Source organism: Sesamum indicum, linkage group LG12 (genome assembly GCF_026168435.1).
Source record: "Sesamum indicum cultivar Baizhima isolate 11 linkage group LG12, ASM2616843v1, whole genome shotgun sequence".
Taxonomy (NCBI): Eukaryota; Viridiplantae; Streptophyta; class Magnoliopsida; order Lamiales; family Pedaliaceae; genus Sesamum; species Sesamum indicum.
The window spans coordinates 18,578,813-18,598,625 of NC_142668.1; the positions used below are offsets into that span (position 1 = coordinate 18,578,813).

At 39.6% G+C, this 19,813-nt stretch overlaps 5 protein-coding genes across 6 annotated transcripts; 1 reads left to right on the forward strand and 4 right to left on the reverse strand.

Annotated features, from left to right (window-relative positions):
• LOC105175944 (E3 ubiquitin-protein ligase WAV3) lies at positions 1-4,132 on the forward strand. Of its 2 annotated transcripts, none has more exons than XM_088876255.1 (2): positions 1-494; positions 1,956-4,132. In XM_088876255.1, the coding sequence occupies exons 1-2, from the start codon at positions 294-296 to the stop codon at positions 3,912-3,914; spliced, it is 2,160 nt and encodes a 719-aa protein (XP_088732381.1). In that variant the 5' UTR covers positions 1-293; the 3' UTR covers positions 3,915-4,132. The 2 variants fall into 2 exon arrangements, with proteins under 2 accessions (XP_088732381.1, XP_088732379.1); XM_088876253.1 differs by having other exon boundaries at positions 5-494; positions 1,953-4,132.
• A 111-nt stretch (positions 4,133-4,243) lies between these two features.
• Positions 4,244-5,400, reverse strand: LOC105175843 (LOB domain-containing protein 4). Its single transcript, XM_011098453.3, has 2 exons — positions 5,013-5,400; positions 4,244-4,886 (listed from the first exon to the last, which is right to left on the reverse strand). The coding sequence occupies exons 1-2, from the start codon at positions 5,187-5,189 to the stop codon at positions 4,575-4,577; spliced, it is 489 nt and encodes a 162-aa protein (XP_011096755.1). The 5' UTR covers positions 5,190-5,400; the 3' UTR covers positions 4,244-4,574.
• A 1,458-nt stretch (positions 5,401-6,858) lies between these two features.
• On the reverse strand, positions 6,859-12,240 carry LOC105175946 (putative phospholipid-transporting ATPase 5). The gene is made up of 11 exons (XM_011098591.3): positions 11,438-12,240; positions 9,904-11,360; positions 9,702-9,812; positions 9,302-9,578; positions 9,103-9,191; positions 8,862-8,946; positions 8,521-8,730; positions 8,285-8,410; positions 8,104-8,202; positions 7,816-8,007; positions 6,859-7,739 (listed from the first exon to the last, which is right to left on the reverse strand). Exons 1-11 carry the CDS (start codon positions 11,846-11,848, stop codon positions 7,029-7,031), a joined length of 3,768 nt encoding a protein of 1,255 aa, XP_011096893.1. The 5' UTR covers positions 11,849-12,240; the 3' UTR covers positions 6,859-7,028.
• Positions 12,241-13,147: 907 nt separating this feature from the next.
• LOC105175844 (pectinesterase inhibitor) lies at positions 13,148-13,943 on the reverse strand. The gene has a single exon (XM_011098454.3). The coding sequence runs from the start codon at positions 13,846-13,848 to the stop codon at positions 13,267-13,269; it is 582 nt and encodes a 193-aa protein (XP_011096756.1). The 5' UTR covers positions 13,849-13,943; the 3' UTR covers positions 13,148-13,266.
• Positions 13,944-17,163: 3,220 nt separating this feature from the next.
• LOC105175845 (U-box domain-containing protein 30-like) lies at positions 17,164-19,791 on the reverse strand. Its single transcript, XM_020698380.2, has one exon. It carries the CDS (start codon positions 19,056-19,058, stop codon positions 17,706-17,708), a length of 1,353 nt encoding a protein of 450 aa, XP_020554039.1. The 5' UTR covers positions 19,059-19,791; the 3' UTR covers positions 17,164-17,705.
• Between the last annotated feature and the right edge of the window lie 22 nt (positions 19,792-19,813).

Sequence of the window (19,813 nt, forward strand, 5' to 3'; positions counted from 1 at the left end):
CCCATTCTGATTCCCTGATACCATTTACTCAAGAAAATATTAAATCAAAGAATTGTTCAGTTTTTGACACGTCTAATCTAATTAAGATTAAGATATTAACCCCCCACCCCCACCCCCCACTCTCCCACAACAAAAACTTGTTTCATTCTCATTCTGATTCATTTCATCTCTCTCTTTCTCTCATTCTACCTGCGTATATGTATTCGAACAAGGTTGAGCCATAAATCAGTGTTATTCACTCTCAAACCCTAATCCCAAATCCCCATACCTTTTCATCTAAGATTATTGGCTATATGATGTCCGGGACGTGGAGCAAGTTGAAGAAAACGCTGCTGTTCAAGAGCAACGCCGCGCCTGCCTCATCCTCTCCCCTTCCCAATCAATCCGATTCCTCATTCCCCCCGCCGCGCTCCTCTCTCTCCTCTTCCTCCTCCTCCTCCTCCTTCTCTTCCCGCTTCTCCCGCAGCCTCAGCTCCAGCTCACGTCCCTCCAAGGTCTGTTTCCTCTGTTTATCGTTATTGCAGATGCTTTCTCATAACGATTTCTCGTCCTGATTCTTAATCTGGCCGAGGAATTTGGGGTTTTCCGGCTAGATAAAATCATGTCCGCGGTTGCGTTTATCTATTTTTAGCCGTGACATGATGTCATACTGTGACAACTCTTTTTCCCAAAAGACCTCCACAAAATTTCTCGTTTTTCTAAATTGTGCGTGTTCATTTGACATTAATACCCTCATACCTTTTTCCCATGCTGCATTTATGAGAGTTTTATGGTGAGGGTAATTTTGGGTATTGGCATGTTTAATTCATCACGTTTCTTTGGTCGATAAAAATAATAGCACTTAGAGCGGGGTCTGATTACTGTAGATTTGACTTATATAACTCCTCGTGGATTAAGCCATTGGGATTCGGCTGAGAGAAGATGGTTGGATTGTCAATATCAGCCTTTGATTTGTCTTATTCCCGAGTCAAATCCAAAAGTTTAATTGGTGAATATTTAGAATTTTTTTTAATGTGAGAAAAGGTTGCCCTTTTAAATAATTCTTTTTGTGAAGTGAGAGCATCAAGTTCTTTTGGTTGAATTCTGCTTTCCTCCCTAACTTTTGTTGCTCCCTTCGGAAAAAATTTCTGGTTCTTGCTTTGGTTTGGATAATCGCATTTAGTACTCCTGCCCAACTCTTTTACTGCATTCATATATTCGACTAAACTCAACTATACCACTTTATCATATCATGTTTTGCCAACTTTCACTGGTTACAGATAATCCTAGTGAAATTTGCATAAGTCGCATTCTTTTTGCTCTCTCTGTCTATAGATTGTATTGGGTGCTAATTAGTGATGTATGGATATTAGAGTCACATCGAAAATGATGTCTACACTTAGTTGAGAAGTTTCTCCTTGTAGACGATGATACAATTGCTGACATCATGTCTGTCAGCGAACAATATTGACACCCGCGTTGCAATGGCTGATCAGTGAGGACATATTTGGAAGTTATTGTTGAGAAGCTAATAGTTGTTTCTATTTAAATTTGATGGGTTACTGAATTATCTTTTTCTCAACTGTTCTTAACATGGTGAATTTTGACCTTTCCCCTGTGTCAAATATAATTGTTCAATTCGGAACAGCATACCTTTCATCCCTTTTCCTTTTTCAGGCTTTTGGTGGTTGTTTTATATCCCTCTGCATGAGAGTTCTCTGAAAAAAGTTTGGATTTATTGAAGGGCACTAATTTGGCTTTTATTGACTGTTGGTGTCATGTTCTTTGTTTTTTCAAGATGTCTCGGTGTTTACTTTCAAACATTTGAATGGAACTAGTTGGTATTTTCTTTGAGGTTACCCAACTATTTTTCTGTATGGAGATAAGGGTGCAACAGTAATAAAGTCAACATGCAAGAGTAGTTTGTTTGACTAATACTGTTGATTGATCTTGTCCAAATAACATGGTCACAGAAGACTTGTGCTATTTGCCTGGGAAATGTGAGAAGTGGGCAGGGTCAGGCCATATTCACTGCTGAGTGCTCGCACACTTTCCACTTCAGCTGCATCACTAATAGCGTCAAGCATGGAAACTACCTTTGCCCCATCTGCCGCTCTAAATGGAAAGAGATCCCTTTACAACTGCCCAGTGCTAATGCCGATCCCAATCGTAATGCTGCTGGTCGGGCCCGAGTCTCTCCTTATCAGGCCCCATTTGAAGATTACCCAGCTAACTACTCTCGTCCTCAACAACAGCTACCTCCACACCGGCCTGAACCTGTTCGCTACGCTGATGATGAGCCCCTTCCTGTTAGCTCCATGGACCCAATGATGTCTGCTCCATGTGCTCCCTCAAATAATGTATTTGTCAAGGCCATCCCAGAATTTCCTGCAGTTGCTGCTCCGGAGTCGGTTTCTGACTTTGCTGTTCTTGTTGGCGTGCGTGCACCACCACTCTTAGATGATGCTCGTCAATATGAGCGTGCGCCAATTGACCTCGTGACCGTACTTGATGTTAGTGGTAGCATGGCTGGTTTAAAGCTAGTACTTCTTAAGCGTGCTGTTTGTTTTGTTATTGAAAACCTGGGACCTGCCGACCGCTTGTCTATTGTTTCTTTCTCATCGAGTGCACACAGAAAACTCCCTTTGCTTAGGATGACTGGTAGAGGTCGTGAAGATGCTAAAGCGGCTGTTAATTCACTTTTCTCAGATGGTGGAACTGACATTGTAGAGGGATTAAAAAAAGGGGCACGCATTCTTGAAGAAAGGCGTGAAAGAAATCCAGTAGCAAGCATCATTCTACTATCTGATGGAAAACATACATTTGACTTTATCCCTGCCCGTCGTAGTCACCAGAACCGGACTTCCTCAGATCTCCCACGTATTCTGGGGTTTACGAACATGTTGCCTCTTTCCCTATGTCCCAACAATAGTGAATTACAGAATGAGAACAACCAGCGTTCTTTCCCAGTCCATGCATTTGGACTTGGTGTGGACCACGATTCTTCTACCATGCATGCTATATCCGACGCATCAGGAGGCACCTTTTCTTTTATTGAATCAGTTGATATGGTGCAAGATGCTTTTGCTAGGTGTATTGGAGGCCTCCTCAGTGTGGTGGCTCAGGAGCTTCGTCTCACCATGACATCAGCATCGCCTGGGGTGGAAATTGATTCCATTCCATCCGGGAGATATGCAAGTGAAATTTCCGACCAAGGATTCCAAGCTGTGATAAATGTTGGAGACTTGTATGCTGATGAGGAGAAAGAATTCCTTGTCCACCTGTCAATTCCTGAATGTGCAATTGCTGAGAGCGTAGGGACAGTGGGAAGAACATCACTTCTGAAGATTTCATGTTCTTATAGGGATACTGCATCAAAAGCTATGGTACAGTTGGAAGGTGAGCGGGTCGAGATCCGCCGTCCTAAAGTTGTGTCACGAACAGATGGGGTAGTCAGCCTTGAGGTTGATCGTCAAAGGAATCGTCTTTGGGTGGCTGAAGGTATTGCCAAGGCACAAGAGATGGCTGAATTGGGGAATCTGGAGGGTGCACAAGCTTTGCTGGCACAAAGGAGAACAACTCTCCTTACTTCTGCATCAGCCCAAGCTGGTGATGGTCTCTGCAGTTGGCTTGAAGCCGAGCTGATGGAAATTAGAGAGAGAATGGAAAACATGGCGATGTACGAGCATACAGGGCGAGCCTATGTGCTATCAGGGTTGAGCTCACATTCTTGGCAGAGGGCAACAACTAGGGGCTACTCTGGTAATGTGACAACCATCAGGAGGGAGGGTGGAAGCTCAAGCTATAGTGGGCCTGTTGCCTATGATACTCCATCAATGGTCAGCATGGTTTCAAAATCACAAAGTCTGAGTGCCAAATTTACGAGAGAGCAAGTTAGCCGACAAAACAAGAGCACCCCCTTGTCCAACGCATGAGGAAGACTATTCAGGTTTAGTTTTCATTTTTCAGGCAGTTCTCACACAACGGGACAAGGTTAGCCTGCTTGCGTGAGATTGGAAATTTATCCAGTATTTAGGATCTGAGTTTAGTGTTCTCTGCTTTTGCTGTTTACTTGCTTTTGTCGGTTTGATTCTTTGAGGTTAGAGCTTATTAATCATCTCTTCGACGCCAATAATAGATTGCCAATTGCGTATTTGTTTCTGTACCTGTACTCTATTTTTTGTCTCTGTATGCATATATCCGTGATTCTCTCTAATTTGATGGATACTGTGCAAAACCCTGATTTTGAAATCATCACTGGGTGTAAAAACCAAATCTCTAAGGATTCTTGAACCCCCTCAGTTTCGTCGTCGGTTGCATGAACCTCTGAGAAAAGCCCCATATAGCTGGTCCTACTTTGCTTGGGGATTACTAGAAGCAAAACAGTGGATTAATTTAAAGAAAGAAATTGTCAGGAAAAAGTAACGGTGGCAACAATGAAACCTAATCGTTCAACCTCACAAAATACTTTATAAGCAAGCATGCGAGGTTGTAAATTTGCATTCATGCTAAAACGCGTGAACACTACATATATATTATTATTTGCAGTTTGTAGTGGAAAGAAAGGAGGAGGTATAACTAGAGATTGTATATATCTAAGTACACGACCACAGAGATTCTCTGAAGCTGGATTGTTGTACTACCGTATCCATGTCAAAAGATGGTTTAAAGGTGTATGACGTGGGCGAGCCACTGCCACTGGGACTAGTGTTTTGGGGGGTGGATGCTGCTGCCCTCAGGTGTACAACCTCAGCCTGGGCTAGTGCCAATTGGGCCCTCAGCGCATCAATCTGTTGTTGCAGATATGAAATAGTACCGACACACCCGTAAACCGGGTCACGCATCCTAGCATTTGCTTCGTAAACCATGCTGCGTACTGCATCTCCTCTCTGATACTCTGGCAACTCCTGAAAAAGAAAGAAACAAAAAAGAATGATTAGAATACAACAGGGAATTAGCGCAAGGGTTTTGGAGAATAGATTTGAAAAAGGATAGATTTTCTTGTAAAATTGAGTTTGTATTAATAATTCTACCTGTAACATCTTGTTAACATTGCTAGCCCCAAACACCCTGTGCACACTGGCGAACTTGTGGGGCTCATCCGCCGGGAAGTAGGGAGAAAACATGCAGTCCTCTGTGCATCTCCGGCGCAAGAGTCTACAGGCAGCGCACGGGGAGGGGGCGCCTTGTTTTCTGCCAACTTCTTTCATCCTATTCCTGATGATATGTATCCTTTTTTCCCAAATCAAAACACTGGCTTTTATCGACAACTATTTAGGTATGTTAACTTGTATGGAAAATCATGGCTCCAATGAAGACAGATAAGTAGTAGTTAGTAGGCGTGGAAGGTTGGAGGAAGAAGTAAAATTAGGAGGACATTCAGAAGAATTTGGAAGTGGTAGTGGTAGTGTGAGAAAGACTAGCAGTAGTAGTATAAATAATGAGGGGTTGTTGATGTTATCTATGTGGTGGGTCCCCACACGATAGAATTCAACTTAAAACACATTGATTATTTTGCTTGTTGACAATAACACTTGTTTTCTCCTACTAAGACAGTTTGTTCCGGCTACGTAGTCGCAATTTCATATGGTCTACAGAATCAAAATTTGTATGAAGTGGTTGTTTTGTAGGTTATAAATGCAAAAATAGTGCTACATGGCCCATGTCAGGTCCATTCAGGTAATTTTAGTATTATTCCTTAATCATATCACAACTTAATAATCCAATTCTAATTATTCACATATGATCTTAACTATATATAAATACTGAGCAATGCAAAATTTAAATCTGAAAGCACATCCGTACAAGTGTTGGGTAATTCCAGCTTCGGGTTATAGATCCGATGCAGATGCAGATGCATGTATTGTGTATTGTAAAGCAAACAAACTTGAAAAGAAGCATCTTTTTCTTCATTGTGTGTTGCACGCAACGCAAGCACGCTTATACTCACACCCACACCCACACCCACACCCATCTTTTTAATTTATGTCTTGGAATGGGAGTTTTGACTTTTTTGCATTACGTGTCTTATTTCAAGAGGGCTCCAGGTTTTATGTGTACCAAAAGTGTTCAACAATTCTGTCTAAAACCTCTTTCATCAAAAACACTTGGGCTTACTTTTAAAAACTAGCCTAACTCACCCAACCACATCCCTCTTTCTCTTTCTTTGTTCAAGATTCTTCTTTTGTATTTCAATTCCATTCTTAATCTTTTCATTAAACAATCAAAAATAACAAATATTGTGAGGAAATTTTTAAAAGGGAGATTAGATAGTAGATGTAGTATACAATAAGAGTTATTATTTAAAGGAAGATGGTTATAATATAATGAATGAAGCTACACATGTGCGGCGGCGAAAGAAAATGGGGTAGTTTCTAAAATTGAGTGTGGCGCAATAAAGTAGTAAAGCCGGACATATTTCTTCATGTGTTATCTCATTCTTTTTGTCTTTCATTACATCTTTGACTTGGTGCAGATTCATATTGCGCCTTGTCTTTTTCTTCCTAGAAAAAAATTGAGAAAGTGGACAAGATTTCCAGACAAGGAGGCCCCCTCCCCGCCCCCTGCCTTGGATTCTTCCAAGCATTTCTAAAGTTGATCAAGATCACTCTTTCCTCAGCTGCCACTTGGAAAGACATTGTTCCCCACATATACAATAATCTACCTCCACTACTACATATATGAATTCTCCTCCTAGGTTGAAACAACCACAAAGATTTTGCAATGTCTGGACTCAGATTTTGCAATTCACATTGGTGAGAGATATATACTTGGGATTGATGCTAAATAATTCGTAAAAACTTAAGACAAAGTAAGGGTCTCGTCCCCTGTCTCCATCTTCAATTATTGAGATAAAGAGTCGACGATGAGCATTTAACACGTAAGCACGCATTTACGACAATTTATTTCCAAGATTTCAAATGGGAACCCCAAGAAATTACTAAGATTACATTAGTTTGGAAGAAAATTACCTACTTACAATTGATTGATATGAGCTTATAACAACAGAAACAGAAAGAATGAATGACATGCCTCAAATGAATACATAATTAGTGTGGTGTACTTGATTCTCTGCGCATCATAGTTTTATAGACAGGACTATTTGTGACAGACAAGTAAAAGGATTTCCTCTTCCTGTGCAGCTGCTCTTTGAGATGCCTAATTTTTGCATCAACTCTTGCCGAGTACCCCACTTGTGTAAGCTGCTTGGATTTCTCCTGTTCCCTCAACCACATCGGTGTGTCTCTAACATCCGTCCCTGAGTATTTCATTTCTTGGATTATATGATCGTCCATTGGGAAAAACGAACGTCGGATGACAATGTGCGTGAAATATGGAAGAAGTGAACCGACAAGAACGAGCAACGTAGCGATCCAGTATAAGGGTGCAGGTCCAATCTGTTCTGTGAAGATGTCGAAGACGTTTTTCGAGTACGTTGGAGGGAGGATGTTGTATGAGTAGAGAAACAAGTACCAGCATAGAATGCTTCCCCAGATCAAGAAATGGCTGATCCATGTGAAGTGGGAGATCATGAGTGCAATCTGGCAGTTTACTGTCCAGATTATGCATGTGTATGTTATGGTGCCGATGTGTTCAATGTCTGCTAAGTTTCCCTCTTTGTCAAATGCAGAAGGGAAGAGAACATAGATGTTTATTGCGAAGACAGCTATAGAAGCCAAGATTCCATTAAGAATCCAACCGATGATTCTCTTCCAGCTGAAGCAAATGTTTCTTTGACCTTCTTGGTAAAGGGCAGGAAACTGCAGAAAACAAACATCAGATGAAGCAAGAAACGGAAGAAAAATATCGATGTTGTCAGTTGTGTGTTGTGTTCACCTTTAAACAAACATCTGAGGAAACATCCTGCTCAAGGACACCGAGAGATATAACTGGCAAAGATGTCAAGAGTACATTGAACATGACCATGTACCAGTCATCATACAAGTCCTGTCCTGAGAAACCAGTGAAAATGTTGTAGTAGAAGAGTGTGAGGCCAAATGCAATGTTCTTGTACACGAAATACAGAATCTGCAGCAAGACAAGAGAAAAGGTTATAGAATGTACATTTAATACCAGATGAAATAAAAGTTATTTTTATGAGATTTCAGAGAAAGAAGCTGTCACCATTTTGGAAATCCTCTTGTAACACCAATGGCCATGAACTATCAGTAATCTCTCCAAGAAACGAAATTGAGGCAACGAGAAGTCGCTTGCCATTACTGCCTGAAATTTTATCATTCTAAAATTTCAAAACTTTCTTCCAATTGATTCCATTTGCAGAGGGAAAGAGAGATTGACACGTTACCTGCATCCCTTCCATGCCACTGATTCCAACTCCAATATCAGCTTCCTGGATCATGCCAACATCATTAGCCCCATCGCCTATTGCCAACACTGTCTTGCCAGAATGCTTTTTAACCGTTCGTGTAATCTAAAAAAGTTTCAAAGTATTCAAATAATGTGTTAGCGAAAAGGGACTGATGGGAGGTATAAACTAATTGATTCATTTCAAATACAAACATCGATGAATCTTTGTCCTACCAAAGCTTTCTGTTTGGGAGACACGCGGCAGCATATGACAACATCACATCTCATAGCCACAGACAAGAACTGGTTGCTCACATCGTAGCTCAAACTTACTTCAAGAGCTTTTCCATCTACCACCAAAGCAAAAGGATCACCCTCTCTGTCTTCTTCAGTGATCAATTGGTTATAACTTTGTAACTGGCACAGAATCTCTTCTTTGACATCCTGAAAAACTAAAAACCAAGAATACTTGATCCCGATTCAACAATCTTCTTCCTACCTCATTCTTTTAAGTTAAAAGAATTTCTAAAATGCACAAGTATGTTCTGATTTTAAAGTGTAAAACTCATCTTCACCTTCATTAGCTGGTTACTAGGACTTTCTTTCCTCAAGCACAAATGAAGTTGCTTCATATCATGCCGGAGTAAACTGCAAGCAAATCTGTAACAGCAAGTGCGAGATATACAGACAGATTAGCTATTTAGCAGGTTGTCTAATATGGGTGGGAAAAAGCAAAGATAAGGCACTGAGAGATATTTAATGATTGTGCTTTGAAAGTCACAAGTTGCGAGAAAACTGAAAGAAACAAGTTCTCACCCTATATTTACTGCTGTTTCCTTCTTATCACCAGTTAGCAGCCAGATCTTCAACCCTGCTTGTGCAAGTTTATCGATGCATTCAGGAACCTGGGATCATTAAGGGGAAAAAGACTGACTATATTCATACCGAGAATTTATATCTGGAGAAGGCTTGAGTGTAATAACAGGACTTAGATGCAAAGAATTTGTTGATTTACCCCCTTCTGCAACTTATCTTCAACTGCCACAGCACCTAGTAAAAGCAATTCCTTCTCAATCATTTCAGAGGCATTCTCGAGTAATTCTTCTCTTTCTGGACCCATAGTGGCCTTTGCTTTTCTGAACACTGAACTCCAGTTTTCATATTCAGGCAACCCAACCTTTTTATATGCAAACACCATAGTACGCAATCCATCTTCAGCATACATGGAAAGGTGCATAACTGTCGCCTGCTGATATGTCCTACCGTTATCTGCTAGCCTATCAAAAATAACACTTCAAGAAAAAAACAAAAGAATCGTGAGAAAATCTAATCAGATGATGGCTGCTTCAATTATGCATTCTTAACACAAGTGAATTCTCAAGCAGTGATCTGAATAAGTAAAAAACGAATCATACTCATCAGCTCCTTTGCATAAAAGGAAGATCTCTCCATCTTCATTGCTTACGATTACTGACATTCTCTTTCTGGAGCTGTTGAATTCCAGTAGATTCAAAAGCTTGTATTCTCTGTATGTTACGTCGATGATTTGGTTAGGAAATTCAAGAAGCTCAAGAAAACAGAAGGAGAAAGATTGAACAAGTAACAGACAGGTTTTACCTCTTCACCTCCAATCCAGAAGAAGGATCAAGCTCCTGAAGAACCATTGTGGACTGAGTTCTTTGGCAAAACTTGAATCCAAATTCTTGGGCAGCAATCAGAAATGCAACCTCTTCAGGAGATTCAGCCTCATACATTATTTTGTTGCCTCTATTTTCTTCGACAGGAATTCCTGTATGGCACAGAGCCATGACTCTGAAGAACATGATCATATCAGATACATTGGACCTGTAAATCCACATTTTGTCCATGAGCCTATTATCCCTGAAGTTGAAACCCTTGACAGCCGTTTCTTTCTGTGAACTTGAAATTCTTGAATTTCCTGTCTTTGTGTCCTCTGAGCCCTGATGGAAACCCAATACATCCTTCTCTGTGCTACCATCAGCTGTTGAAAGGTCAAACATCTCGATGCTTCGCCCTGTGGAATCAGATCCATCCAAGCTGTACCTATATCTCTCCACATTAATGTTCATTCTTCGAGAAGCTGCAAGGTCAACTTCAGTCACTTCACCACCATAAGAAATCCCTTCAATAGAACACTTTCTGAATTCCATCTGATTGCAGGTTAAGGTCCCTGTTTTATCTGATAAAATCATTTCCACCTGCCCAAGTTCCTCGTTTAAGTTGGACGTTCTAGCTTCAACTGTCTTCCCTGTCGTTTCATCATACATGGCAAGATCCTTGTTGATCAGCATAGCTTGTAGAACTTTGACCAATTCAATGGAGACATATAGAGATATTGGGATCAAGTAGCCATACAACACAAGGGCCCTCACAAATTGCAAAAGACCTGAGGACATGGGATCTTCAGGATCGAACAAATTATCAGTATCATCATGCAACTGAAGGTACCACATCTTGGAATTCCCAGACTTTGTATATAACGCAGAGCCAACAGCTGAGATTAAAGAAATCAAAACCATCATACCAAAGAGCAGATAAATCACATGATCCATCTTTCTCTCCACTCTGCTGCGTTTAGATGGAGATCTTGTGGAATTTCGGATTGCTTTCGTATCCGGTCCGCTGAAGATCACAACACCATAAACAAATTCCGTGTTTCGAAGTTTAGAGTCTCTTAGGAGAAGTTGTGATGGGCTCAGGGGATAGGATTCTTTCTCTAAGTCCAAATTGCCCACAAAAGTGTAAAGGCTTGGATTTGGATCCTCACAGCGGACTGTGGCTTTGAATTTGCAGAATGCTGCATCCTCATCCAGATCAAGTGTGGTTTCTAAGCTTCTTTTAGCTTTTAGATTGGTCTCCCCATCAAGATTCATGGTCTCAACATAGCAAAGACCATCCGCATAGCTAGAAGACAAGAGAAGAAGATCACCTGGAAAGTACTCGTTCTTGCTAACTTTGACAATGTCTCCCACCAACAGAGACTCCCAAGATTTGTGCACAAATAAACCGTTTCCTACGTGAACCTTCACCCTCCGAGAGTTCACATTTCTGTCCTGCAACATGTTGGTTTTTCAGCATGAGAAGCAGTTCTGATAAAATGCTGAAATTGTTGAAAAGATACGAAATCTACCTGTAAAAATCTATGCCAATCTTCAATGGCCTCTTTAAGCATGCTAAGCCCCACAACAAACACGAGAGGAGCTATCACGCTTACTGGATTAAAAGCTGCCAGTGGAGTAACAGACAGAATAGCTGCTAAGAGAAAATACAAATTTGCAACCCTGCGAAACTGCTCGAAAAGGGCTCTTGGCAGAAAGGTAATAAGATTGTACTTCGTTGTGGAAACATAATTGTTCGGATACTTATTTGGTTTGCTCTTGTGAAGCTGAGATTCATTACAGAAAACCACACGAGAAAATCCCGGTTGCCCAAGAAGACGCTCAGTAGGCGCAGATTCATCAGTAGTCGGCCGCAAGCATGAGAATGTATACAGTTTGCTCCATTTCAGTTTCTGCTTTCTTCTCCCTGTTGGCCCCGACATCTTTGATACTCTCAAACTCTCTGTTCCTCTTCGATTTCCATCAGCAGTACAACATGAATAGCTGGATGAATTCTGTTAATAAAACTAGGATTCTTGAGTATATATCCATAAACATGGACATCAGTGAATCTTCCTATGATTCTACCGTAAGCTGTCACTCTACTAAAAAATGTCGAAAATTTCTATGATGTTTACGACAGGGAAAACCACAAAGCACAGATATAAAATCCCCGGCCTAAATCAGGAAGCCCATTGATTTGTCATTTGTGTTTGTAGTATTTCCTCATTCTTGGTCTGTTCACATTCTCTCTTTTTTTTTTTTATTCATTCGAAAGAGAAACTTCTAAAGTCAGAAAACCCGAGATTTCTTGGATCAATCAGGATTCAGGCAGGCCTTGCATAAACAAAACAATGCACCAAACCCAATTGTCATCACTCTCCACAAGGCATTGACATATCCGAAATCAACAATTTTATATTACTGATCTTGAGATTTAAATAATGAGCCTACATGTGATATAACACCATCCTCCTTAATTCTGCTTTTGACCACCCAAATTCACATGTCCAAGTTCATGTCCCACCTTGTAATCCATGCATAAAAATGGCCACAATTTATGGTAACGTCATCCCTGACCAAAGTTGAAACTGCCCATGATAATAATTTCAAATTCCTCTAGATTTGCAAACGGAATCATTCTTTTCGATCCGCAAGCCAGTATTCTAGTCCGTACAATTCTTTACCGGAAACAAATAACAGAGGCGGTCCATTGAAGGGATTGCCTTCGGCTCCACGAATAAGAATAATTTGTAATTGCCGGCAAATTTCGTGGTGTTAATTACGAGGTTATGTTGTCCAAGAAACTAAGTTAAATAAAAATATGGAAGCGGCAAGAATCAGTCTTGAATTAAATGCACAACGTTGTATCATATATTGAAGTGGAAAGGAACAGTTTGGACTTTGAATGCTTGAAAGAAGATCAAGATTAGGGTTCATCAAATTCAATTCTGTAACATAATTTTAATTGGAGGATGTTGATTTTTACAAGGCAGCCCATTATGTGTGGACGTGTTGGAATCTTGTTAATATCCCCAATCAATAGGTCATTGCCCGCTCTCTACTACCACAACGTAAGAGTTTATGTTTATTAAAATCTTGAAATTATCACATCAATAAATAAATAATAATGTGTCGTGGATTAGATTTTAGTATTCTATGTAATAAATTTTATATTTCAATTTTGAGAAATAGTATAGTATTTAAATAAATTCAGATACTCGATCACACAAAATAGGCTCTCTGAGAAATTATTTCAAATTATACTTGTATTAATAGTTTGTACAATAATTTTTGCACTTGAAGCCTGTAGATTAGATAGATCTCTTGAGAGAAGGACACTCCCAATATTGAATTGCTTTCAGTGACGAGCATTTTCTTGGAGACGATCATCTTCCCTCAGCAAACGGTCAGTGGCAACCTTAACAATGTCCACGTAAACTCCGAATTCCTTATTCCTGTTCTTGATATGGGCCGGGTCGAATGAATCCTTGTCAAATTCATGCCTGCAGCTCTTCAATTCTTCCAGAGTGTCATCCACCTGAACCGGGATATTCTGATAATCATTGGAATCCAAGTTTCTCTTTGCCAGATCGAGGTTGCGGTTGGCGTCGTTATAATTCTTGGAGCAGGATATATACTTCTCCTTCAACTTATCGTCTCTGGAATCCTGGAAAAGCTGGTTAAGTTTGTCGTGGATTTCTTGGGCTTTTGCCACTGCTAGGTCGATGACGGCGCCCGCCACGCTCCTGCTATCCGTCACGTCGAAGCTGCTGAGCTGGGGTTTGATGATCTTCCAGCACTGTTTTGGCTTCCGGGTATTGGAGCAGAGATCCCTCAGGTCTGTTTCCGTTTCTGATTTTTGTGGGCGACCCAATGAAGAGGGAACGGAAATCAGCATAAGAAGAGCAATGGAGAGGATTTTGTGGGAAGAATAAGCCATCGTTTGTTATACTAATGTTAGATGAAGGTGCTTCTCTTGCAATGGAGTATTTCCCCAACTGGGCGTGTTAATTTATATAGTGGTAAGTGTCATTACTCTTGATAGTTAATGCTTGGGCGTGTTTTAGTTTCAGTTTCTCAAGTCATTAATAAGTATACCAGTTGTGTTTTAATCTACCTCATCTGCGTTTTCCTTTAGGTGTAATAATGGGTGCCCAAATTTTGCTTTTGTCACACAATCTATCATATCTTGTTAATCCAGTAATTGTGTAATATTGTTTTGGTTTACAAGGGTATTCTTTTATACGGAATTCTTCCATTTTGGAAGTCCTGGACTATAATTTTCTAACACTACTACATTTAATATAATATTAATTAATTACAGTTCATTTTATGGTTATAAATGAATAATAATACTAGTAGATAGTCATTGATAATGTTTGTCGTCATGATTTTTACGAGTATCGCTAAAATATTTATTATGCTCAATTAGTAAATTTTTACATTGATTTTATTTAATCGTAATTAATAATAGTCATTTGCTATGAGTTTTAGCCCATGACTATTGAAATGTTGGAAATTTAATTTTTTTTCCCTAATGGGATAATATCAAAACAAGAAACTTTTGGATTATAAAGAGGAGAAATAATCAACGTTTTAAAACATTTTGATGTAAATAGCTAGGCTTTTTATTTGATTTCTAGGAGTTGAATGGATCAGGATTTTCGTAGGTAAGCATCATTTTTGCATCTCAAAACTCATTTGTATTATTTCATTATTAATAATATTTTTACGATTTATATATGTTTTTTTGGTAAATATAATTTTCATAAATAGAAAAAAATATAGTACAACAATCATGAATCATGTAGTGTTTACCTCGACAGGTCAAGGAATATGCCACAATTTATAAAGTGTATGTGTACTAACAGAGTTAGTTAAGGTAATGCTAAGTATACGCTGTCTAACATCTTTTCACGATTAATGTTACCAGCAAATCTTTTTGCATGGTTATTGTATTTAAACTGAATACTACTAACTAATATTATGTAAATAAAGCAGCACGCCCTGCCCCAGAAATAGCATTTTCTGTAAACTGAAAGTTTCTAATAGTCAAGAAGGGAAATAAAGAACAAACTAAAGTTTCTTCATATGAAGGGACTTTTTTATTATATGATTGAATGGATCAGGGCTTCTCAAGTAATCCAAGCGATTCGCTAGTTCTTCTTTACATTATCCGATGTAATCTCGACTACACTGATGAGAAATTCCAACTCCTGATTTTTCTTCTTTATATGTGCACGATCGCCAGTTGCTCCACCTAACACTTTCTTGCACTGTTTGATTTCTTCGGAGGCATCTTTCACTTGAACAGGTATGTTTTTGTCAGCACCTGAGTGCAGGTAATTTTTAATGACTCTAAGATCACAAATAACATCATAGTAATTGCTGGAGCACAACTTGTATATATTTTTCAACTGAGAATCATGGGTTGCGTTGATGAAGGAGTTGATAAGGGAATAGGTTTTGTTGGCCTTGTTAGATGCCAAATCAACAGAAACTTCAGCGAGGCCTCTTTCGTCCACATTTGTAGTGCGAGGATCAGACTTTAAGAGTTTGTAACAACCCCCAAAATTGCTGGTCTTGGAGCACAAATGTTTTATCTCAGTATCGGTCAATTTTGTGACCTGTTGATGATGGTGCAATTGACATAAATACAATGGAAATGAGAATGAACACAAAAGAGGTACCGAAAATAGCCATGTTTTTCTTGTTTTACTTTGCTAGGACTGTTTTATCTCAATTTGCAAATGCCAAAAATCATGGAAGGATTCTTATATGAGAACTAAATCAAACTCTTTCATGGATTATAGATTTTTTGTTCAAATTTTAACCACATTTTATTAATGAAAATTAGTTTATTTGGCAAAAAAACATTGCTATAGTTTTTCTGTTTTAACAGATTATATTGGAAATATTAATTGATTTTTGCAATTTGTAAATTTTGAAATTGAAGTTAGGAAGAGATAAGATGAAATAGAAAGAGCAGAATCACCATAATTGATTTTTGAGGAAATTATTGAGTACTATTGTTGGATATACTATTTTTTTTTTTTAGATACACTTACAAGATAAGTGTGTGGTGTATAATAGTCCCTAATCAATTAGTCATGGTTTGTCACCTCTATATGTTTCCACCAAAGTGAAGTTTGTCACCCCCATCTATTAGATCACCCCTAGATAGATATATTTGCTGGGAGACTGCTATTCTGTGCAGAGAATAACCACCCATTTTACACTTATAATTACTTTTAGTGTTGCTTATCTTGCAACGGAGTATTTCTTCAAAAGGCCAGTTGCAACTGTCAGTAGTATTAGTTATTAATGCTTGCATGTTTTAACTTCAGTTTTCAAGTTACTTGCTGCTTACAATTTAATTCTATGTCAGCTGGCGATTGCATGCGTTTTTTCAGGTATTAATCACATGGCAGGAAAAAACACCTGGTCTGGGTTTGTTTTATGTATTATATCTTATTAATAACAGTGGTTGCATAAGTATTTATCTGTCTTTATTGTTTCCTGCATGGCTATTGGTTTACGTGATTACATGATCCATGATTCAAGATTTTGCAGGAAATAAAGATGACGTCTTATTTGTTAAGATTGTCCCATGTAACCTTAACTTGATGAGAAGAAGATCAAAATGGACTGGTTTTCGTTCTATCATAGTTCTTAGCTGCCCCATTAAGCACTTGAATGGGGATGTTCTTATAAGCACCTAAAATATGCAGCAACTCCAATGTCAGGAGTGGCATCATCACAATTCTCAAGAGCACAACTTGTTGATATTTCTCAATCAAGAATCACGCAATGTCTTGGCAAAGGAGTTCACCTGGGAATGGGTTTTATTGGCCTTGTTAGAAGCCAAATTGCTACATTTGCGTCTACATTTGCAGCACACGAGAATGAGAGAGTCTTTAGCAGCCCCCAAATTGCTAGTATTAGGCATACACACACCTTAGCTCCAGCATGTGTGAAATTATTACCTAATGAATTTGACCAACGGGCAATATCTTGAGCCTAACCATTCAAATTTACATTAATAGCATGGATTGGATTTATTTGGACATCAGACTATCTTCAATATGTCTGCAAGAGAAAATTGTCATTGATTTTGTTTCTCCTGGGCCAAAAGCAGTTTCAGGACAAAAGTTTAGCACGCTGGCCTACGGAGATACTCACATCTTTGACGCTGGTGCCAAAAATAGCAAATGAAAATTATCAACTGGTCTCCAAGAAAAGGGAGCTGTGCACATGAACAGAAAATTGTGGATAATTGTACATATTGAATGGATGGAGCCAACAGAGCCCGCCCCTTTTTACTACACACTACACTCTGTAAGGCCAAAACAAAACTTCTACAGAGGAAAATTGGAGGACCTTGAATCCTAAGAATCGAGAAATGTGGAGATTCATGGAGCAAGCAACTGCTCAACAATTACAATTGCAATTGCAAGCTCCACAAAGAACCATGATGGCCGAAAGCGTGCTCTGGCTACAAGCCATTGGCACTTTATCTTTATACCTTTACAAATGAAATCATTTTAGGAACAAGGCTTTGCAACTGTAGCCTAGCCTCCTTCCGGTGCTTATTGGAAGGTTTACGTACAATATGGATCTCCACATTTTTCGATCAACAACTCAAGAGATACATACAGGACAGTAAATTTTGGCATCTTACCACCATGTTCTGCAAACTTCTTGCTGACTTAATCTGAGAGCATAACAACCACATTTGGCAGCATTGACCTTTTTGCCAGAGGTGGGGACGTGTATAAGATTATCAATCTTCAGTGTTCATTGGATTGTCCTGGTCAGTTTGCACTTGGAGATGAAGATTGTATCGGAATAATTCAGACTGCAGAGCTTCAATAGCTCCGCTGCCCGCTGCTTAAGTTCGGGACAGCAACCACTCTGGATTACAAGAAGGAGCTTTGCTGCAAGACCTGCATCCACGGCTATCAATGAGCATTCATCGGGGGAGAGTTTGCATACGGACCATAAGATCGATAGAGCATATTCTGTACAGCTTTCAGAAATTCTCATCAGTAGTTTGACCATATTGGGTATAGTGTTTGGACAGTCCTTCAAGGCCTGTTTCCCTTCAGGTACAGACGAAAGAGCATTCAATGTGAACAGCGCTAACTCCAAGCACTCTGGATTCAAGAGGGGAATCAGTTCTACCAATTGAGGTATTGCTCCTATGCTCACAATCAAACTCCGGACTTGCTGATGCATGCTGATTAACTTGAGAAGACCGAGCCCTGGCAAATGTCCATTAGGGTGTCTCTTATCCCTCACCAGCCTCATCAAAGCAACCAGCAAACTATGGCTTGAGACAATTTCTGATCGGAAATCTTTCTCCTCCATCAATGTTTCGATCACTCGAATGCAGTTGACTTTAGTTTCCAAGGACCCTTCATTCAGAATATCTACAATGGATGATACTTTTGCAGGTTGCATCAAATTTGTTTTCGACTCAGAACTTAGAGCCAAATTCACGAGAATTGCTACAACCTCAGAACCTACAGCATACGAAGTGAACGGGCCGAGTAAAGATGAAAGAAGAGCCACCCCACCTTCATCAACAACCGTCTTCCTAGCAGTTGAATGACTCGCCACAACTTGCTTCAGCTCCTTGAGTGTTTGGATTCTTGCCTGACCCTTAACTCTTTTAAGGGTGCTGAGAAGCTCTGATGCCCTTCCTTGGGCATCTTCAGATCTCTTCTTCATTTGCACATACTTCTGAGAAAACCAAGTATAGATTAAATGGTAAAGCGTCTTGTTCGGTGTAACTGTATCATCCCAGAGTTCTTGCATAGTTGTGGGGCAAGTGTAGTGCCCCAAGCTGAACCATTTGAGAATGTTGGACTTCTCATAGGTTTGCCCGGTGCAAAGGGTAACAGGGTCTTGCATGGGTTCAAGAGAAATAGGGCAAATAAACACCGACGGAACTTCAGGTAAATTTAGCTCTTCAATCATCTTCTTCAGATCCAACTTCTCCCCAATTCCACCACCGTAACCCCCACCCGCAACTCCACCCAAGACTCCATCTTTAACTGCAGTATCTAGATCTAAAATACGCCCATCTCCACCACCCTCGAACCCAAGAAGCCCCCCATCCTTCTTTGAAGGCTGAAACATAGGCATCTTGGCAACCCACCCTCAGGTAGCTGAAAAAACTGCCCAATTACTAAATAACACGAGCCCCTTGTAAAAAGACACCCCAGAATCTGCACACCCCAAGCCTTTCAAGAAAGCACATTACATCTACCCTCACTACACATGTGTTGAGTTAAAAAGGATAAAGAAAGAATGAAAACTTGCTCAAAGTAATTCGCTTTCATTGACATCAACAAGCAACAATGTAGTCTTTCAAAGGGCACATCTTTTATTTTCTCTGTCTCTCTCTTCACTTTATCCGTTTTTCTCTTTTCGTGGTCAAAAGACTCTTCACAGTATCATCATACAACACATGATAGAGTATTCATAATCAACACTCTTCCCCAAAAATCATTTCTTTCTTCCTTGTCATTCAAGCCTCAAAAGAGTTGAAATCGCGCAAGAAACGGGACTAGATACATAAACAAATCTAAACTAAACAGAGATCCAAGAAACAAAAAGACTTAAGAAGATAAGAGAGGGGCAGATCAAAAAGAACCTGTGCTGTGAAAATGAGGATGGGAAGTAGGCAATCCAAGCAGAAAAAGAGATAATTGGAGAGGAGAGAGAAAGGGCATCTCCAGCAAAGGCTCCTATGCTCAGCTCTTGTTTTTCTTTTCTTCTCTTTCCTTTCCTTTGTGTTTGGGGCCAGACCCACTTCTTCTTGTTGCCTACAGAGCCTTGACTCGATACAGAATAATAACCCTATTTTATGTTTGCTAATCTGGAACCAGAAATTAATA